Source organism: Ochotona princeps, chromosome 15 (genome assembly GCF_030435755.1).
Source record: "Ochotona princeps isolate mOchPri1 chromosome 15, mOchPri1.hap1, whole genome shotgun sequence".
Lineage (NCBI taxonomy): Eukaryota > Metazoa > Chordata > Mammalia > Lagomorpha > Ochotonidae > Ochotona > Ochotona princeps.
The window spans coordinates 53027565-53049992 of record NC_080846.1 but is presented as its reverse complement, the minus strand read 5'-3'; the positions used below and the strand labels follow the sequence as shown (position 1 = coordinate 53049992).

Sequence of the window (22428 nt, the reverse complement as noted above, 5' to 3'; positions counted from 1 at the left end):
CTCGTGGATTCGAGCTATGCCACTGTATAACTGCTCACAGTTAGTTAACCGTGCCTCTATTTTTAAGCTCCTAAGTATCTTCCAACTGTTTACTGCCATAAAAATGAATGGAGTTAGTTAAACACATAACCGTGTGTGTAATTATCTCTGAAGGACATTTTCTTGTAAAAAAAAAAAATGAACTTCATCTATTTTGTCTTCACCTAGTAGACCTGGCGGTCTGAGCCACTCCAAGACATTATTATGATTTGGGAGAAGAAGATAAAGCATAATCATGAAGAAATGTTCAAGAATCTAGGATAACAGAACCCAATTATGATCTTACTTGCCTTGAGTCTGTATTGAAATCACAAGCCTTCAAAAAAAAAAAAAAAGAAAAAAAAAGAAGAAAAAGGACTTACAAACTTTCTAATGATTATTTTGTAGCATTCAGACTTCTATGTAAAAACTATTTTTTTTTAAATCGGAAAGTTAAATATAGAGGGAAAAAGAGACAGAAAAGAAGAACTTCAGTCCTCTGAGTCACTCCCAAAGTGGCCGCAACGGCTGGAGTTGTGCCAATCCGAAGCAAGGAGCCTCTCCCAGATCTCCCAAACAGGTGCAGGGTCCCAAGGCTTTGGGCTGTCCGCAACTTTCCCAGGCGACAAGCAGGGAGCTGGATGGGAAGTGGGGCTGCTGGGATTAAAGCTGGTGCCCATGTGAGATCTCAGCACATGCAAGACAAGGACTTTGGCCAGTAGGCTACTGCGCAGGGCCCAAAAATACTGTTTTAAGTATAATTTGATCTCAGGCGTGATGCAATGGAATTCCATGTCAGTGCTGGTTTTTGTCCCAGAGGCTCCACTTCCCATCCAGCTCCCTGCTTGTGATCTGGGAAAGCAGTAGAAGATAGCCCAAGGCCTTGGGACCCTGCACCCACTTGGGAGACCCAGAGGAAACTCATGGCTCCCAGCTTCCGATGAGCGCAGCTCTGGCTGTTGCAGTCACTTGGAGCGTGCTTGGAGAGTGAACCAGCGGATAGAAGATCTGCCTCTCTGTATCTCCTTCTATCTGTTTATCTGCCTTTCTAATAAAAATGAGTCTTAAAAAAATACTAATAGTTGTTGAAAGCTGTTATGCCCTGGCTTAGTCACCTATTCTCCCATTGATCTTAACAGTAGAATTTGATTTATTAAAATGTTGTTTTACAAGACCGAATGCCCCATTTATGTTTTCTTGCATATTAAAAAATAAAAACCGCACAAAGATTACAAGACTATTGTTTTTGCTGTTGATGTAACATGAATGTAAATTGTTTTCCTTTCTTAGACAATTTCTCTGCTCCCCCTGATGTCACAACAACTACCTCTTCCTCATCCTCCTCATCCTCAACACGCCCAGCAAATATCGACCTTCCTCCCTCGGGGATAGTTAAAGGCATGCACAAAGGAGCCAACCGGTCCAGCCTGATGGACACCGCTGATGGTAGGGCCTTCCTGACGGCGGCTGAGCGAGTGGAGAGTCAGTGGTGGGAACAACCTGAGTGACCGGCTGGTGAAGCAGCTGGAGTCATCTTGCCATGGGCCCACTAAGTCTTCCTGGGTGTCCTCGAAAGACACCTGCAACCAAAGCCAGATGTGGCCCCCCAAAGAAGGGTGGACCTAAGGGGGAGAGCAGGTGACTTCTTTAAGCAGTATGTTCACAGTAATGTCCTGTTTGTGCCGTATTGTCAGGAAGTTTGTCCACAAACTTACTTGCACCTGCTGGGCTCAGGTGAAGTACAGTGAGACTGTGCACAAAGCGCATCGGTCAAAATGAAAGTTCCTGAGGACACCGAGGGTCTGAAGTGTTCCTGGAGTCAATGAATTTTCACTTACCCTTTTTCTCTTTGAGGTGTTCCTGTCAACAGCCGGGTATCCACAAAAATCCAGCAGCTTCTTAATACTCTGAAACGACCCAAAAGACCTCCCTTAAAGGAATTTTTTGTGGATGACTCTGAAGAAATAGTGGAAGGTAACAGTAAAAATACCAAATCACACATTAATTAATCAAATACTTCTCTTTGTTAAAAAAAATTATTTTATCTTTATTGCAAAGTCATATATACAGAGAAGAGGAGAGACAGAAAGACGTTCCATGCACTGAATCACTCCCCAGGTGGCTGCAACAGCTGGAGCTCAGCCAATGCAAACCCAGGAGCCAGAAGCTTCTTCTGGGTCTCCCACACAGGTGCAGGGTCCCAAGGCTTTGGGCCGTCCTTGACTGCTTTCCCAGGCCACAAGCAGGGAGCTGGAGAAGAATCAGGGCTGCTAGAATTAGAACTTGTGCTCGCATGGGATCTTGCTGCGTGCAAGGCAAGGACTTTAACCACTAGGCTACTGTACTGGGCTCACCTGATTGCTTTAAAAAAATTTTTTGTAATTTTTATTAGAAATAGATGTTGGGCCCAGCAGAGCAGCCTAATGGCTAACGTCCTTGCACCGGAATCCCATATGGGCACTGGTTCTAATTCCGTCAGTCCCGCTTCCCTTCCAGCTCCCTGCTTGTGGCCTGGGAAAGCAGCTGAGGACAGCCCAAAGCCTTGGGACCCTGCACCAGGGTGGGAGACCCAGAAGAAACTCCTGGTTCCTGGCTTTGGATCGGCACAGCACCACCCATTGCGGTTACTAAGGGAGTGAATCATCAGACAGAAAAATCTTCCTCTTTGTCTCTTCTCCTGTGTATCTGACTTGGCAATGAAAATAAATGAATAAATCTTTTTTTTAAAAAAATGTTTTACAGAAGGAGAGAGAAAGAGGAAGAGAGCTCTTCCATCCATTGTGTCACTCCCCAAGTGGCCACAACGGCCAGAGCTGGGCTGATCCTAAGCTAGGAGCCACGAGCTTCTTCCGGGTCTCCCACACCTAGATTCAGGGTCCACTCTCCCTCCGGATGCACTGTGCCACTCTCCGTTGCTTCCCCAGGCCACAGGAGCTGGAAGGGAAGTGGAGCAGCCAGGAGACAGACCAGCACCCCTGTGGGTACCAGCAGCACAGCACAGAGAATTAGCATGCTGCCTCACCACGCTGGCTTCCTCCTTTGTTTTTCTTTTTGTTTTTGTTTTGTTTTGTTTTAATATGTCTTTATTGATTCGAAAGGTCAAGTTACAGAGGACTTGGTCTTCCATCCACTGATTCATGCTCCAAGTGACCTCAGTGGCTGAAGCTGTGCCAGGCCAAAGTCAGGAGCCTGGAACTCAAGTATTTAGGCCATCTTCTGGTGCTTCCCCAGGCACATTGGCAGCTCCCTGGATTGGAAATGGGGCAGCAGGACTCATGCCAGCAGTGTAGATGGCACCCAGAGCTCCAGCCACTCGGCACAGCTCCCTGACCACATGTGCCACGAGCCTTTGTCCTGGCTCTGCGTGTGTCTGTGCTGTTGGTCTCTGCCTCCCAGGACCCAGGATTCCCTGAGAGGGTTCACACCCTGGACTCCTCGCAGGAGGCACTGAGTAGACAGACAGTAAGTGTTTTTCAAAGAAGATGATCAGCACTTTTTTCTCAGTGTTTATTGTATCCTCTTCACAGACTTGGCATCCAGTCAATCCTTTTTTTTATTTTTAGCCAATAATTTTTCATATGTAAATTATTTTTCCTGATATGAAAATGTAAGTCATTTGTTGTTTTGTTGCTTTTCATTATTTGAATAAATATGCATAAATGTGAGCAATTAAAAGAACCTTAGTGTTCTGATCTGTGTTAAGTTTTATTGATATGGGGCCTGGTGCCTCAATTCTTCCTTGCATCCGCTGGGATCCCATGTGTGCATCAGTTTGTGTCCCGACTACTCCACTTCCCATCCAGCTCCCTGCTTGTGGCCTGGGAAAGCAGTCAGGGACAGCCCAAAGCCTTGGGACCATACACCCACATGGGAGACCCAGAAGACATTCCTGGCTCCTGGCTTCAGATTGGTTCAGCTTTGTGGTCCTTTGGGATATGAACCAGTGGATGGAAAATCTTTCTCTCTGTATCTCCTTCTCTATATCTGCCTTTCCAATAAAATAAATAAATAAATAAAATCTTTTTAGAAGCTTTATTGCTATGGGGCCCAGCGCAATGGCTCAATGGCTGAATCTTTGCCTTGCAAGTGAAGGAATCCCATATGGACACCAGTTCATGTCCCGTCTGCTCCACTTCCCATCCAATTCCCTGCTTGTGGCCTGGGAAAGCAGTAAAGGACGGCTCAAAGCCTTGGGACCCTGCACCCGCGTGGGAGACCCAGAAGAAGCTCCTGGCTCCTGGCTTTTGATTGGCTCAGCTACTACTGTTATGGTGTATGTGGAATGAACCAGTAGATGAAAGATCTTTCTGTTTGTCCTTCTCTCCATAAATCTAATCTGCCTTTCCAATAAAAGTCAATAAGTATAAAAGAAAAAATTATTGATACGAAAGATAAGTAAGGAACAGAGAGATATCAAAACCTGGTATCCATGGTAACTCCCCCGACACTCCCAATACCCATGCTGGTCCAGGCTGAAGCTAATGACCAGAAGTCCTTGAGTTTTTTGTTTTTTTTGTTTTTTTTTTTTATTAATTTTTTTTCTTTTTATTGTATTGTTGTTGACAATCTTTACATAGTTAATTACAGTTAAAGGAAAAAGAAGGAAAAAAAAAGGTTTAGGGGGATAGGAAAGTGGGTAATTCTATTATGTCCATATTGTTTCCATCACGTATCTGAGGTAAAGGGGGACATTGAGGAAGAAGCCCCACCCGGTTTCCCGCCCATCCCAAGTCCCGGATGTGGGGCATGCTCTGAGATATGTGCTCGAGTGGTGTTAATAGTTCTGCAGTTATGAATCGCTGCCAGTTTCGCTCGATGAGGTCGTCCACCAATTGATATGGTCCATCATAAAGTCTCCGTTTGCCCCATAATTTGCTGCCAACATATAGCTGAGATGAATGATTGTCCTGTTCTGTCTTCTGTCTTTTCTTGGTTAGAATTCTGAGTCCAGCAGTTCGATTGGGGAGATCTCCAAAGATACTTTGAGGTATTCCCAGACTAGTTTCTTGTATGTTCTAGCAAGCACAGGGCCCGGCACAGTCCATCACCCCGATCAGCTGGTGGTTGCAATTGCTGGGTTGGTTCTGTTTTCAGTCCCGAGTTGCACTGGAACCAATGGGTGTTGCAGTCCAGTCTGGTTCGGCCCTTACATCACCCAGTGGGAGCTGAAGCCTAGTAGGGGCGACCCACAATAACCCCCACCAAGCCCGCCCTACCCTGGTTTGCCAGTATGTGTAGCAGAAGACCAGTCTGTCCCCCATCCCATTTGGCTCTGGTACTTGTCAATGGGTATTAAAGCTTAGTTCTATCTAACCAACTCAACCATCCAGCCCTCCCAGATGTTGTTGAGTGCCTCTCTATCTAGCCATCCCAGCCCCCGTCCTAGTTTTCATGCCCTCCCACGGGAATAGTGACCCAAGAAGGGGGAACCCACTTTTCCCTCCCAGGTCTCTCTGTCCCGGTTTATGCACTCTTTAGGTGGTCCTGAGATTTGACTTGACAGAATTAGTCCCCAGTGCCAGCTTCTGCCAGCTGATGCTGCGGCCCTGATCTAGTCCACATGCAGCGCACAGGTGTTATAGCCTTGCTTGGTCGGGTCTGTCTCTATCCCAGCCAAAACTCTCCAGTGGGAGTAGCTGACTGGTGAGGGGACCAGCCCCTTAATCCCCCCGCCAGCTCTGCCCCTTCCTTCCTGGATCTCACGTGTGCTGGATGGGTGCTGCATTCATATCCAGTACAGGCAGCCACGCCCTGGCATTCCATAATGTGTACTGGTTGTGTCGCAACCAAACCCGGCCCATCCCACACTCTGTTCTGGCGATCGGATTTGCCAGTGGTTGACATGAACTGATTCAGCCTGGTCTGCTCCTGACCCATGCCGAATGTATGCCAGTGGGAAACTTTCCATGGCCTATTCTGGGCTGTTTCCTATCATGCTTCTTGCGCTTACCTGCAGGGACTGTGTCCTGCCAGAGGAGTTGCCCAGGCTCCTCCATCAGAACCCCTCCCAATGCCAGATTTTGCGCATGCCAGGGGGTTCTTGAGCCAACCCTACTCAGTTCACCTCCTGTCCTAGCAGGAACAGTGGTTTTTCCTGGCTGGCTTTCACCCCATTCTGGTTCTTGATGTTGGATGTTTCAGCCCAGCCATGGCTCGTCCATACCCACATACAGCTCACACATGGCTCAGAAGAGGAGTGAGACCCAGCCTAGTCAGTCCCACATCTACCCTGGTTCTCCATAACACCAGATGGTGTTGGGATCTGAACCGGCCTGGTGCATCCAATCCCAGCCCACACTAGTGCCTAGGGTGACTACAACTGTTTCCTAGATAGAACGCAGCCCCCATTCCAGCACATACACTCCTTGGTGGGAGCCTCATCCCAGTTGTGGTGTCCCCTTACCTCCCAGATTGGGCCTGTTCCTAGCCGTAAATCACACACCTGCCCGTGGTTGTTCTGAGGAGCATTAGCTGCAAGCCTCAAGTTCATTTGGGATTCCCTCATTGCCAGCATTCTGTTTCCTCCATTTTGATTGAAGGGATCCCCAAAGAGACTTTGAGGTGTTCAGAGATCAGGTTACTAGCAAGCACAGTGCTTCACGCCCGCAGCACTGTGGGTTCAGGAGGGAGCCTCCCAGGCAGCAGGTCAATGAACCAAAAGTCAAAAACTCTCTGGCCGGGCGGCCAGCAGGCGGAGCCTGGCGCCAAATGGTGCGCTGGCCGCCCTGGAGCAGCTCCCCACGTGTACGTGGTAGCTACTGTGTGTTCCCAGGCTTGAGGCGAGGCCATCCCAAGGCCCCCCGGCAGGCAGCAAGGTAGCTGCCTGCCGGAAGTTCAAGTCCTTGGGCCCCAGTCCCACCCTTCCTGGCTCCTCCCCCCAGCTCAAGCCACATGGCGAGCAGTAGGGGAGGCCCAGACCCGCTACACAGACCCCCGGGACTCACCCAGAAAAGGGGTAGCCATCGAGGTTCCGGCAAATCTGGGAGCAGCTCCCCACGTGTACGTGGTAGCTACTGTGTGTTCCCAGGCTTGAGGCGAGGCCATCCCAAGGCCCCCCGGCAGGCACAGAAGTCCTTGAGTTTTAAAGTGTAGGAAAGAGTGTGGACTACTACCCACCTCTGATTCCTGTGTGTCCTAGGAAAGGTGACTAGAAGTTAGCCAGGATGCAGTGATTGGCTGTGCAAAGTATGCACCGAGGTGTGGAATCTGAAAATGCTGTGGTGCGTGGCCCTTGTCCATGGGAGTTGAATAGTGACCCTGTCATGTGTCTGCTATTATTCCTCTTTTACAAATGGGGAGAGCAAGGTTCAGGCAAATTGGCTTTGCTAGGATCATACTACTAAGAAATGAATGTAAATAAGTTTACTACAAATGGCAGCATTGCTAAAATCAATCTGTCCACTATGCTTTTCTGCGTGTTCAGTGCTTGTCTTCATCAGCATCGGGACTTGCTGTGTTCAGCATGTTGAGTATGATTTCACAGTCAAGTGGAAAATTTAATGAGGCCAAGTTTATGAATTACCTTTTCTAACCTTCCTTTTCCTCAAAGTGTGCTTAAGCCAGAAAGATGCGAAGAGTAAAATTAGATATATTTGAAATTGGAGACCTAGCCTGAGTTCTGTGTTGCTGACTGGTCTTTGTTCCTATCTCATCTTATTTCATGTTTTTTTGCTTAGTACCTCAGCCGGATCCCAACCAGCCCAAGCCCGAGGGGCGGCAGATGACGCCTGTGAAGGGGGAGCCCCTGGGGGTCATCTGCAACTGGCCGCCTGCGCTGGAGTCTGCCCTGCAGCGCTGGGGCACCACACAGGCCAAGTGCTCCTGCCTGACTGCGCTGGACGTGACGGGCAAGCCGGTGTACACGCTCACCTACGGTGAGTCAGCAGCATCCACACCCTGCCCGTCCCCGCAGGTTCTTCACAGTGTTACAGGAGTGTCTCGATTCTTCAGCAGGATCCCACATTCTAGTAAAGCTAATACCAGGCATTTTCATTTGCTAAAGTGACATTTGCAAGTCAGCTAATACTAGAAAGAGCAAAACTGAGAAACTGTTTAGCTCCATTAGTATTTTAACATTAGAAAGGAATTTTAGAAAACCATTTGATCAGTATCAATATGTGTGGTGAAAATTAGAGTTTTATTTGCAAATTGAAACCTGACTTTTTATTCTATGGTACTTGGAGAGATGGTGAGAAAGTAGAAAATTTTGAGAGAGAAAAAAAATGCTCTCGATCTAGTAGTACAGTCCCCAAATGCCTAGTGGGACAGGACTGAAGCCAGTTACTAGAAAATCAATCCATGCTCGCTGCAAGGGTGGCTGGGACCCAATCATCTGAGCCATCCCTGCCTCCTCCCATATTGGCTGCTGGGCCTGTGGTCGAGCTCCCCGCTAAGGTGCCTGGGAAGGCAGCAGAAGATGGCCCCAGTGCTGGGTTGCTTGCCATCCACATGGTATACTCCGTTGGAGTTCCTGGCTGTAGCTCTGACCTGGCCCAACCCTGGCTGCTGCAGTCATTTAGGGTGTAAAGCAGACAGAGAATCGATGGACAGTGCCTTTCTCGGTCTTATCTCTTTCTCTCCCTCCCTCTTTGTGTGTGTGTGTGTATCTGTCTTTGCATGTGTATCATTCTGCCTTTCAAATAAGTAAGTGAATCTTAAATGGGATCAGTTCAGCTCAAATTATTTCTAAGTATTCAGATTTCTTTAGAAAACAACTTGAAATGTGCAAGCTAGTACAAACATCTGGTGATGTTTTGTTTTGGTTGCAGAGGGAACTGACTTTTGCAAACTAGAATGTCTATAAAGCTTTGTGGCGGTGGGGGGCTGCTCATCGGATGGAGCATTGGAAAGTGGCCATTGTCTTTAATTTGCTGGTGAACTGAATGCTTTCTTGCTGAGATAAGCATAAATTTTTGTATGTGACTTCTTTTTTCCAGGAAAGTTGTGGAGCAGAAGTCTAAAGTTGGCCTATACTCTGCTTAATAAACTGGGCACCAAAAATGAACCTGTGTTAAAGCCTGGAGACCGGGTAATTATTATCTACATTCTGAAGTTTAGTGTACAACAGGAAATCCATGTGACCATTTTTTTAATTGTATAAATTTTGGTTTTGATAATTTTTACATATTTGATTAGGATGTGAAGGGTCAAGGGCTAGAGAAGAGTAGTGAGACAATTGTTTCACATTCTTTTTTCCTTCCCGTATCTGGGGGAAGGGGAGAGATAAGGGGAGAAACCACACCCAGCCTCCCAATCATCCCAGGTCCCCAGCGTGGGGCATGCTCCAGGGTCCTGCTCAAGTGGTTTTGATAGTTCAGCACTTCTCTATTGCTGCCAATCTTGCTACTCCAATCATGGTGAAATCTCTCCAGAATCCACTCACTGGTTGACGTAGTCTACTTTAGAGTCTCCGTTTGCCCAAATTTTCACTGCCAACACTTGGCTGGGGTAGTTGATGGATTCATTCTGTCCTCCATCCTCCCTTTATGGTAGCAGGTGTCCTCTGCAGGCTCTGGTGTACTGCCATATCCTCCTTGTGCACCTGGATATGCTGCCCACTACTCCATCTAAGCCACTGAGGAGGCCCAGCTCTGACACTTGCACTCCACAGTCAGACCATGGAACCTGCAATTCTCTCCATGGTTGGGGTTCTGAGTCCAGTAGTTCAGTTGGGGAATCCCCAAAGAAACTTCATCTGAGGTGATCCCAGACCTGATTCTTGTGTATGCATGCCAGTAAGCGTCCAGTACAGTCTGTCACTCAAATCAGCTCATGCACATGTTGATGGTGGCAATTGCTGGATTAATTTTTTCTTCTACGCAAACCAGTGTTGCAGTCCAACATGATTCTGCCCAGCACACACTCGGCTCTCATGCAAACCAGTGGGAGTTGTAGCCTAGTTGAAACGACCTACAAGAACCCCAGCAGGCCTGCCCCCTTGCCCTAGTTCCCATGCTTGCCATGTACAGCAGACTGGTCCAGTCTGTCCCACATCCCATTCAGCTCGCATACATGTCAATGGGCATTGAAGCCTAGTTCACCCCAACCAGCCCCGCTATCCAGCCCCTTGATGTGCCGGTGGATGCCACTCTCTGTCTACCCATGCTTATCCCAATCCTGGTACTCATGCTCACCAGTCAGATTGGCATCCCAAGAGGGAGATGCCCACTGTTTCCCTACTAGGCCCATTCCCATTCCCAGATCTTGTACTCTCCAGGTGATTTTGCAATTTAACTCAACAGAATTTAGCCCCCCAGTGCCAGCATCTGCCAGTTGATGCTGCAGCAAAGCCCAAGTAACCCTTACCCCATCTGGCTTATGCATTTACTAGCAGGTACAGTCCGCCCAGCCTGACTTGTCTCTGATCCAGCTTACATGCAGGTCAACAGGAATTTGTAGCCCTGCCTGGCCTGGTCTGCCTCCAGTTCCTACTTTAACACTTACCAGTGAGAATAGTGGCCCAGCAGGGGAGCTCTCTGCAGCCCCCCTACTGGGTTTGCCCTCTCATCCCTGGGTTTCACGTATGCTGGCTGGGTGGTGCAACCCAGTCTTGCATAGCCAGCCTCACTTCGGCACTTGCCAGTGTGTGCTATAGCCTCACCGGGCCCAGCCCACCCCCAGTTTCAACTCATGCTGGTGGGCATTAAAGCCTAGCCCCCAGTCCTGGCCCTAATGTGATCTGGCTGGTATTGCAGCCCAAACAGGCATGACCCACAGTCCATTCTGGTGCTCATATTTGCCATCAGGTGATATGAACTGGCCCAGTCTGGCTCGTCCCAGGCCTGTGCCAAATGTATGCCAGTGGGTACCATTACCTGGCCTGGTCTGGGCTGCTCCCTTTCTTGGTTCTTGCACTTATTTGCAGGGACTGTGTCCCGACCAAGGAGTTCCCTAAGCTCTTCCATCAGAACCTCTCTGCCAGATCTCCTGCCCATTGGTGGGTCCATGGGCCAGCCCTACTTAGTCTACCTTCTGTCCTAGTATGAACAGTGGCCTTTCCTGACTGGCCCTCACCCATTCCAGTTCTTACTGTAGGATGCTACAACTGAGCCAAGCCTAGTCCACACCCAGACACAGCTCACTCATGGCTCAGCAGGGACAGAGAGCAAGCCTAACCCATCCTACACCCATTCTGGTTCTCAAGATCACCAGTGGGTGCTGTAGTCTAGCCCAGTCTTGCACAGCCCAGACCCAGTCCACATCCTCCTGAGGGAGGTGGCAACCATGTGCAAACCAGGCAGTAGCCACCACTTTGGCCCCTGTGCTCACCAGTGGGAACCACAACCCAGTCAGGGCGTCCCCTTAGCTCCGCAACCAGGCCTGATAATAGCCACAGATCTCACGCATGCCAGTGGTTGCTCTGATCCAGCTTGGCATAGTCCCTCCCCTTCTTGGCCTTTGCCTTCAAATGCTGCAGCCTGGCCTGGCCCAGCTGGCCCCCAGTCCTAACTCACTGGCAGGTGCTGCAACCTGGCCCTGCTTAGTCAGCTCCCATCCCTGACTCATGCAAACCTAGGTATGTCAGCCTTAACCCAGAATGACCTGTGTTCCAACCTGGTTTCTGCACTCACCAATGTGAGTTTGCTCTGCCCTGCTTGGTCTGCCCCCTTCCAAAAGCAACTCACACACTTGCTGAGGAGTGGAGGTACCCTGCCCAACACCCAGGCCTGGACCACGTGCTCACCCGTGGGAGCTATAACCCACTAGAGGAGTTTCCCAGGTTACCCAACTAGGGCCACTCCCAGACCCAGATCTCACGTATGCCAGTAGGTGCTAGGCCCTTACCCAGCATAGCCTGCCCCCTCTGTCCCAGCCTTTGTATGAGCTGGTGCAGGCCAGCCTGTTTTAGGGTGCTCATGCGCCTGCTGCAGCCTGGACCTGCCTGCTTGCTCCCAGCCCCAGCCCCAGCCCCAGTGAGCATCGGTGAGTTCCATGGTCACACCTAGCTCAGCCCATCACCATCCCAACTCTCAAGCTAACCAATGGGACTTACAGTTCCATAGGGTTGGACTGACATATCCAACACAGAATCCACCCCTGGACCTGATCCTCTTGCATGCTGGTTGGTGTCATGGCTCAGTCTAATGTGACCCGTTCCCTGTTCCAACATTCACTGTTAGGTCCTGGGATCTAGCCTGCCATACTTTCCATAGCTTGTGTGTGTGCAGGCATGTGGTGGTCAGCAATGTTTCATTATAACAAGCCCAACCCAGGACTCCCATGTGGGCTGGTGCATCAGTCTGACCCATGAAGATCTTCAGGGCTCCCCTTCAAACCACCAGGTCTCATTCCCCTCACTTTTCTGTAAGTACAGTGGCCCTGTCGTTGGGTGTCCCTCAGGATTCATTCCTCACCTGCACGTTCCATGGCCTTATTCATGGATGTCCCTAGGCAGTAATTCCATACCCCCAAACCCTAGACCTCACTGCCAGGCTGCCAGTGGGTGGAGCCCGACACTGGCTTGTGCTCTGGCCTCCCACAAAGCCAGGACCCTCCCCTCACCCAGCAGCAGTAGATGGGGAGCTAGGATCCCCAGTAGGAAGCCTGGCCCAGCGTAGGTTCTCCCAGCTGCAGCCCTGTCACTGGGGGATCCAGGCAGCCTCACCGCTTCTCAATGTATCCATTTTTATAAAATATATCAAGTTTGCTTCTGAGCCAGGTCAGCCCACTACTAGGTGTATGGTTCTTAAATTTACAGACAGGGGAGTCCACATGGTCCTTCCTGTAGCTGCTTATCCATACACTCCTGATGTGCTAACAGAAAACATACTTTCCAGAAATAAATGTGTAATAGTACAGTTTATTTTATTTGCTTCCGTTACAAAATGCCTCATAGAACGTTCTGGACAATTTTATATAGAAAGGGAGAGAAATTCATGTAACTCCTTAGCAGAAACAAATGGATATCATTCTTCATTTTCCTTTAATTATAATTGATGTTTAAATTTTTTTTAATTTTCGAAAACTTTTTCCTGCTCATAACGTTCTAAATATGATTACGTGTAATCATGTAGGCTTTCTTTTTTTTATTTGGCATATACAGAATAAGATACACAGTCGTTGTCTTTTTATGAAAGACAAATTGTACTTTTATAAAATCTAAGCCGACCTCTTAGAACCTCTTAGCATTACCACACAGAGCTTCTTCAGTGTTGTTTGTTACGTGTGACAAACAACTGTTTTCTCCTTGAGTCCTTTGGTGATGTTGCGTCTGCTTAGCAGCAAGAATACTGGTGTGCAGAAGGGAATTGGTTGTGTAAGCGGAATTAGAATATTAACTCTAGAAGTTGTATTTAAGGTTCAGAATGGAACTTCTGTTAGGAGTGAATTAGGAGAATATAAAAGCAGAAGAAGGGGAGATGAGTCTCGAGCTGCAGTTCAGTTTTAGATGTTCATCTGCGAGAACCCAGATCTCGGGCTCCACGGTGAAGGTGACTGCTGTGGTTTTGTGTTGGTCGCATTTTCCCTGTTCAGCATACGTGATTGGCAGCTAGTGTGGAGATGCTGCTGGTGACCATGTGTTGATGCGTTCACATCATATTCATAATGGTTGCTGAGTGAGTTGGCATGCGTACCAACCTTACATTGGCCATACGTCAGTCATAGTGTCACTGAATGTGTAGATTCTGAGAGATCTGAGGCCGAGCTTTATCATACCTTTCTAGCTGGAGAGACCTGTTACATTTTTTAAGTCTGTGTCCTGCACTAAAGTAAATTGCCTTAGATTTCAAAAGTGATTATATGAGCATGGTAGAGCTCTTTTTTAGATTGTATGTTCTTCTTGGTTAATTTCCTTTGGAGAAAATGATTATTGAATGGTTTTACTTACTATTGCTTATGGCACATTATTAAATATCCTAGAGAATAACATTGAAAAGTAAATTATCATTGTCTTCCAGTTATTGAATGTCATTATGAATTCTAGGTAGCCTTGGTTTATCCCAACAATGATCCGGTCATGTTTATGGTGGCTTTTTATGGATGTCTCCTGGCGGAAGTGATTCCAGTGCCTATAGAGGTACCTCTTACCAGAAAGGTAACATTGCCAAGTTTAAGAGTGTAGCCTGATCTGACATCACAGACATTGGGTTCCTGTTTGACTGGTTGACTCAGTCATGATGCAAGAATAGTGTGACAGCTTTCTGAAGCACTCAGCTGCTCTTTCTAAACGTAGGAAATGTGTAAAAATGTTACTAACATTTACAAGTGCCATACAAGTAATGTGCTTTCAGTTAAAATGATTTTTGTTCTGTTATATATAATTTTGAGTGGGTATTTGGCACAGTGGTCAAGATGCTACCTGGGCTGCCTGCATCCCATGGTAGAGTGCCTGGTGTTGGGTCCCAGTTGTGGTGCTTTTTTTATTATTATTTTAATGTTTGTTGGACAGTCAGATACACAGAGAGGAAGAGAGATAGAGAGGAAGATTTTCTGTCTGATGATTCACTCCCCAAGTGGCCACAACGGCCAGAGCTGAGCTGATCCAAAGCCAGGAGTCAGGAGCTGCTTCCTGGTCTCCAACACGGGCGCAGGGTCCTAAGGCCTTGGACCGTCCTCAACTGCTTTCCCAGACCACAAGCAGGGAGCTGGATGGCAAGCAGGGCCACTGGGACACAAACTGGCACCCATATGGTATCCCAGTGGATGCAAGGCAAGAACTTTAGCTGCCAGGCTACCACGCTGGGCCCCCAGCTGTGCTTTTGAGTCTATGTCCTCAGTACTAGATACTCTGGCAGGGAGTGGATAATGGTACATGATTCAGGGACTCAGATTCCGTTCTAGCTTCCTGGCTTAACCCTGGTCCAACTCCGCCTGTTACAGGCATTTGGGTTACCAGTAAATGGACCTTGAGAGCTTGTTTGGAGGTTCTTAACAGGGGAGCGCAGCTACTCGTATACCCTTGACCAAAGACGAGTCCTCCTCTAGCGGGGATGGTCTTCCTCTTCGACCCAGCGCGCAGCCTCAGGAGGGATGCACGTGGAGCAATGAAGGAGGAAGGGGACACCCGCCTAGCCTGCCAGATCAGCCAAATCAGCCCTGGCGATCAGTGGGGTGACAGATGTCGCAGCCAGATCACCCTCACATCTGGGTTACCAGTAAATGAAAGATCTCCCGCCACCTCCAAGTGTGTGTCTGCCTGTTGATTTTTTTTTTAATAATTAAAAATGGACCACACTTGGCTTTTCAACAATTATTTACAAAGAGTACCTTTTTTGCCTCAGAATAGAAATTTTGTAGGGGGATTCCTTTAACTTCATCATATAACCTGGGTCTCCATTAAGCAAAAACTGATGCGGTGGTAATGCATCATTACCGTTACTATGCTCATTTGAGAATTTTTACTTTGGGGTCAGCGCCACAGCTCAGTTAGCTAGTCCTCCATCTGTAAGTGCCAACATCCCAAATGGGTACCAGTTCATGTCCTGGCTGCCTCACTTCCCATCCAGCTCCCTGTTTGTGGCTCCCTGTTTGATTCAGCTGATCCGGCTGGCTAGGTGGGTGTCCCCTTCCTCCCTCACCACTCCATGTGCGTCCCTCCTGAAAGCTGGGGAGGGTGAGCCAAGTTCATGATCCCCTGCACCCACAGGGGAGGCCTGGGTGAGGTTCCTGGCTTTGGGTCAGCTCAGCTCCTCCAGTTGTGGCCATTTGAGTGAACCAGTAGACAGAGGACCTTTGTTTCTGTAAATCTGCTTTTCTAATAAAAAGAAATCTTATTTTTTAAAGCATTTTTTTTTAAAGATTTATTTTTATTACAAAGTCAGATATACAGAGAGGAGGAGAGACAGAGAGGAAGATCTTCCGTCCGATGATTCACTCCCCAAGTGAGCCACAACGGACCGGTGTGCGCCAATCCGATGCTGGGAACCAGGAACCTCCTCCAGGTCTCCCACGCAGGTGCAGGGTCCCCAAGCTTTGGGCCGTCCTCGACTGCTTTCCCAGGCCACAAGCAGGGAGCTGGATGGGAAGTGGAGCTGCCGGGACTAGAACTGGCGCCCATATGGGATTCCGGGGCGTTCAAGGTGAGGACTTTTAGCCACTAGGCCACGCCGCCGGGCCCTTAAAGCATTTTTATTTGACAACGCATGACCCTATTAAATGAAGCATACATAACAGATTGCTTATGTTTGAATGATTTCTGCAGGAGCTGTTTGACCCTAATTTTCTTATGTAATGTACTACTGAGAATTTGTTTAAAAAAATAAATGTATGGTAGCAAGTATGGATTTATAGGAAAAAAAAATCATTTTCTGAGAGGAATCAGAAATCAGCCGACGGAGGCCAGCGTTGTCACACAGAGGATTAGACTGCTTTGTGATGGTGTTATCCACTTATTAAAAGGCTGCTGTGGGGCCGTGGCTGCTCCACTCCTGATCAGCTTCCTGCTGCTGTGCCCACAAAGGAAGCGGTGCATGGGCCCAAGTTCTTGGGTCTCTGAAACCCAACTCAGTTCGAGTCCCAGACTCCTGGCTACACCTGGACCTGGCTACAGACTGGCTGTTGGGCCCTTTGGGGAGTGAATCGCTGGACAGATGAACTCTCCCTCTCTCGCGCTCACCTGCCCTCTCTCTCACACACAGACACATATATTTTCTCTCTCTGTCTCTGATAAGTAAATTTTTTTAAAAAAATGCAACAAAATTGTCCATAATGATATTTTTAAGGTGATATTTTAATGGCTATATTTTAAACTTTGCTGTTTTTGCTGATTTTTAGGTTGGACTTTAATCTACCTTTTAAAAAATAGAATAGCAAAAACAGAATAGGGATTTGGTATGAACTGTCCAATCACCTTTATTACAAATTTGAATATTTGGTATTTATTTATCTCACCTAGCTGTGGTCTGAATTGCTTTACTGTTTTATTTGGGGGTGGGATCTAGGATAAGACAGCTTGGCCATATAGTCTTTTCCGTTTTCCTGAAGCCAATGTGAAAGAGCATCATTTCTGACTTTTGGATGAAACTGTTACTTTTGGCTAATAGGATTCATTATTAACAACACCAGTTTGATGAAGTATCTGATTTGTAAGCAGATGTCACTGTATTGTGAAAAATATTTGGATGAGCGTACTGTCCTTGACGTCGGGGTTTGCCAGAAAGCAGTGGGGCCCCGTGCCTGTTCCGCGTGCCAGCGTCAGGGTTCTGCTCGAGGCAGGGGGTGCTCCCGTTTGCTGCCCTGCCCTGCTCATTCTCTTCTCTCCGCAGGATGCTGGAGGGCAGCAGATTGGCTTCTTGCTAGGAAGCTGTGGCATTGCCTTAGCTCTTACCAGCGAAGTTTGTCTAAAGGGACTGCCAAAAACCCAGAATGGAGAAATCGTGCAGTTTAAAGGTTAGTGTTGTTGATAACTGAATTAGCGATACTGAGGTCTTTGGTTCACATTCTGATTTGCAATACCTAGATTGTTACATGTTTTCTTACTTCTCACAGTAGTATGAAGTGGGTGCCATTATTATCCCCACTTCACAGCTGAGGAAACAGGCAGAGGTTAAGTAGCTTGCCCAAAGTCACAGCTAATAAATGGCAGAACAACGATGTGACCCCCAAATCTGTCTGTTTCAACAGCCCACACCCTTAACCTTTATGCTGCTGGTTGGAAAAAGCCCCCACATTAAAGCGAAGTGCCACTTGTCAAGACAGGGTAGACGCTAACCCAGGGACTTTCACTGCCAAATGGGCGTCCCAGTGGTTGGGGTAATGTCAAGGCCTGAACTAGCATGTGAAACGAACATTACTGTTGAAAGATGGTGTAACTGTCTCAAAATTTTTTACTGAAGCTAATAAAATGCAGTGTTTTATTGATTATGAAATGACTTTTAATTTAGTCTTTCGATATTTAAAATGACCAGTTCAGTGTGAACTCCATTAGTGATAGCCTAGGCAATTCAGTTTTTCCTTTGGGTTTCATTTAGGATGGCCTCGGCTCAAATGGGTTGTAACAGATTCCAAGTACCTTTCAAAACCACCTAAAGACTGGCAGCCCCAGATATCACCTGCTGGCACAGAACCCGCTTACATTGAGGTAAGCCCTGGGGCTGTAAAACACGCTGTCTAGCTTTTCCTCTGCCCTCAGTTGCTGTCTTAACAAAATTTAAAACTCACTTTTTGCACTTCTGGAGTTGTGGTGTTTAGAGTCTTGTTTTGTGAGGTTTCTGTGACTTGAGACCTTCTAGCTGCTTTTATCATAGATACACATTGGAAAGAAAGCAGCAGTGGGCATTTGATTCAACGATCATAAGGTCGTGTTTGTGATACCCGCGTTCCATATCCAAGTGTCTCATTTCAAATCTCAACTCAACTTTGAGTTTCAGCTTCCTGCTAATGTGTTCCTTGGAGGCAGCAGAAGATAATTCAAGTGCTTGGGTCCCTATTATGTGGGAGACAATACTGAATTCTGAATTCTTGGCTTTGGTCTGGCTCAGGCTAGCTGTTGTGGATATTTGAGGAGTGATCCCCCAGTGTTTAGAAAGAGTGTGTGTGTGTGTGTGTGTGTGTGTGTGTCTGTCATTTATACAAATAAAATTTTAAAAAAATTTTTTTTATTGGAAAGCCGGATATACAGAGAGGAGGAGAGACAGAGAGGAAGATCTTCCATCCGATGTTTCACTAGCCAAGTGAGCCGCAACGGGCCGGTGCTGCGCTGATCCGATGCCGGGAACCAGGAACCTCTTCCGGGTCTCCCACGCGGGTGCAGGGTCCCAAAGCTTTGGGCCGTCCTCGACTGCTTTCCCAGGCCACAAGCAGGGAGCTGGATGGGAAGTGGAGCGCCGGGATTAGAATTGGCACCCATATGAGATCCCAGCACGTTCAAGAAGAGGACTTTAGTCATAGGCTACCACGCTGGGCCCCACAGCATTCATTCTTCATATTCTTCAGTGACTTTTCTTACATAAAGGATCAATTATTTTCTTGTCTATTTTTAACTTAAAATTTTATTTAAAAAATTTTAACTTAAAATTTTGGGCCCGGCAGCGTGGCCTAGCGGCTAAAGTCCTCGCCTTGAATGCCCCGGGATCCCATATGGGCGCCGGTTCTAATCCCGGCGCTCCACTTCCCATCCAGCTCCCTGCTTGTGGCCTGGGAAAGCAGTTGAGGACGGCCCCAAGTCTTGGGACCCTGCACCCGCGTGGGAGACCAGGAAGAGGTTCCTGGTTCCCGGCTTCGGATCAGCGCATCTACAGCTCTTGCAGCCACTTGGGGAATAAATCAGCAGACAGCAGATCTTCTTCTCTGTATATCTGATTTTCTAATAAAAACAAATGTTGAAAGAAAAAAATGAATGAATGAATGCTGTGGTAGTGATTAGATGATGGGGTTATGTTGGATGCAAGGATGACTTTTTTTTTTTAAGATTGATTTATTTTTATTAGAAAGTCTGAATTAGAAAGAGGAGTGAGAGATCTTCCATCCACTGATTCTGCTCACTAAATGGCAGCTGGCTTGGAGCCGCCCTCTGCTGCTTTCCGAGGCCATTAGCAGGGAGCTGGATCAGAAGTAGAGCTGCCAGGGCTCAAACCAGTGTCCACATGGGATGCCAGTGTTGTTGGCAGAGGCTTAACATGCTGTTCCACAGACATCTAAGTATGTTTAAAACAGAAATGCACAACCAGTTACACTACCAAACAGCCCAGACGTTCTCTGGCTGATGAGTGAGTTCTCCTCCTATCGTCCTTCACCCGTCGCTCCCTGGCTTCCTGGGCTGTGCTCTCAGTTCTACAATGAACATGAGCAGCGGGGATTCAGCCACTGTGGGCCGTAAAGACTGGGGAGGAAAGAGTCGTGTCTGTACTGAACTTGGTGTCTTGTTATTATTCCCTAAACAATGCAGTAAAGCAACCGTTTATGTAGCATTTGCACCATTCTAGGTAATACACACCATCTAGAGGTGACTTATCTGGGAAGGTGTGCATAGGCTGTGTGCACTCACTTCATGCCAGGCACGTCAACGGCTGTGGGCTTTGGTATCACACGAACCCCTCCCCTGTGCTGCCAAGGGACAGCTGGAACTGGTGCTGTGTTTCTCCATACGCAGCTGCAGTCCCTTGTTGTAACACTCTGGCAGCCCCTGCACATTGACGAATAGTTAGACAGCTTTGTAGAAGTCGGAGTTTGGATCTGAGTGCCCGCTCTTAAATTTCGTGTTAGTGCATATTTAACATGTTAAATTCAGTCGACGACAATGGCTTATCTGGATTTTGGTTGCGGGCCTATTTGAAATAGGCCATTTTACCATGTTTTGATGTTTCTGTTTTTCTCCTAGTATAAAACAAGCAAAGAAGGGAGTGTGATGGGAGTCACAGTGTCCCGGCTTGCCATGTTGTCTCACTGCCAAGCTCTGTCCCAAGCCTGCAATTATTCTGAAGGTCAGACCCCATGCCATGACTGCCCCATTGTTCGCTGCAGAGCTCTGTGACTGGGAGCACAATGCTCTCTGATTGAATTGTATTTAACGACCCAATTCAGAGTGAAATCTTGGAAGACATATTCTTGGCTCACTTTTGTTTTCTTCTTTTTCACAAATATGCTGTATTGTAAAGGAACCAAAAATCTGGGGAAACTAAGTATGTAAGGCATGGTTTGTAAGAATACGGAAATAGAAAACCTTAGTAAAAACCATGTTCTTATTGGTAGAATTTGGATATTTGCATCTTTGTGTGTGTGTGTGTGTGTATATATACACATCTATACATTTGAGGTCAAAGAAATAAAACCACCAAAAGCGTAAATTAAAGACACAAAGTATAGTAGTATTTATTCTTGAACTGTGTGTGTTTATGCATTTGGCAAGCAGCTGTTTGTCTTGCAGTATTCTCTGTCATGTTTCTGTAGTGTTTGTTTTTTTTTTAATTTACAGTGAAACAAATTAATATGGGTTCCTTATAGAACAGCTTTCTTATCCTGTAAAAAATATATATGTACAGCAAAAGCAATTAAAATGCTTCAAAATTGGAACTCACTAGTTTATAGTGCATACATGCAACAGATTATACCTTATGGTGTAAAATTCCTCTTGAGTATTATAGTTATTGGGAATTTTTAAACTACATCATCAAATGGGAGAAAATCGGATATAGAGTGGTATATACAAATCTTATATCTAAATATGTGAATGTATCTAGAAGTACATGCTATAAATACATCAACATTTTTGTTCACATGTTTGTGAAACATCTCAAGCTGTAACATAAACAAGGATTCATGATAACATTAGGAAAGCAGAAGCTGCTGGAGGAAGTTAGAAGTGATGGAACGTCCCTGCTGTTGGGACCACGCTGCCCTGTGGTCAGACCCTCCAGCTCCCAGAAGACCCAGAGACTTCAAGTCTTTTCCTGAAAAGCACAAAATCAGTTGTTGAATTAAGAGAAATGGAGTAATTTTGCTGTGTTACACTAAAGATGATTTCCTCTTGTTTGTCCCCACCCCATCCCTTACGCCCCTATTTTAGGAGAAACAGTTGTGAATGTTCTGGACTTCAAGAAAGATGCGGGACTATGGCATGGCATGTTTGCGGTAAGTGACTCAGAATTAGGACCTTAAGTATAAATTGTACTTAAGGTTGGGGCCCGGAGTGCTAGCCTTGCGCACACCAAGATGCCATATGGTGCCAGTTCATGCCGCGGCTTCCCCACTTCCCATCCAGCTCCCTGCTTGTGGCCTGGGAAAGCAGTCGAGGACGGCCCAAAGCGATGGGACCCTGCAGTCGTGTGGGAGACCCCAAAGAAGCTCCTGGCTCCTGGCTTCAGATTGGGTCAGCTCTGGGCATTGCAGCCACTTGGAGAGTAAACCAGAGAATGGACGATGTTTTTCTCTGTCTTTCCTTCTCTCTGTAAATCTGATTTTTCAGTTGAATAAGATTAAGGCTGGCCTAATGTGTAACTAGGACATGTCTTAGGGCTTACTTGAAATGTAAGCTCCTGAAAGATCAGCCTTTGCAGAGCACACCCAGCTTCCAGCAAAACATATGAATGACTACCTTGCATGGGCTGCATTCTGGGCTAAAACAAGCAGTTGCAAATATTTTCTGTACTAGAGGGGCAGATAACATTCTATGGGTGTTAGAGAAAGGTCATCCTTCCAGCTCTGAGCATCGAGGCAGCTTTTTTTTTTTTTTTTAATTTTTTTTTTTAAGATTTATTTATTTTTATTGCAAAGTCATATATACAGAGAGGAGGAGAGACAGAGAGGAAGATCTTCCGTCTGATGATTCACTCCACAAGTGACTACAACGGCCGATCCGAAGCCAGGAGCCAAGAGCTCTTCCGAGTCTCCCACACGGGTGCAGGGTCCCAAAGCTTTGGGCCATCCTCGACTGCTTCCCCAGGCCACAAGCAGGGAGCTGGATGGGAAGTGGGGCTGCTGGGATTAGAACCGGTGCCCATATGGGATCCCAGCGGATGCAAGGCAAGGATTTTA

At 47.1% G+C, this 22428-nt stretch overlaps 1 protein-coding gene across 2 annotated transcripts in view; it reads left to right on the top strand.

Moving 5' to 3' along the window:
- The window catches only part of DIP2B (disco interacting protein 2 homolog B), a 206762-nt gene that overhangs the window by 139119 nt on the left and 45215 nt on the right, over positions 1-22428 (top strand). Inside the window, exons 6-14 of one of the 2 annotated variants that reach the window (XM_058673818.1) lie at positions 1309-1464; positions 1873-1992; positions 7695-7892; positions 8955-9046; positions 13943-14035; positions 17223-17346; positions 17928-18037; positions 20276-20378; positions 21461-21525. In XM_058673818.1, coding sequence (XP_058529801.1) covers positions 1309-1464; positions 1873-1992; positions 7695-7892; positions 8955-9046; positions 13943-14035; positions 17223-17346; positions 17928-18037; positions 20276-20378; positions 21461-21525 — 1061 coding nt within the window. Of the gene's footprint in view, positions 1-1308; positions 1465-1872; positions 1993-7694; positions 7893-8954; positions 9047-13942; positions 14054-17222; positions 17347-17927; positions 18038-20275; positions 20379-21460; positions 21526-22428 lie in introns of both variants that reach the window. The other variant, XM_004598967.2, reaches the window with a different exon arrangement.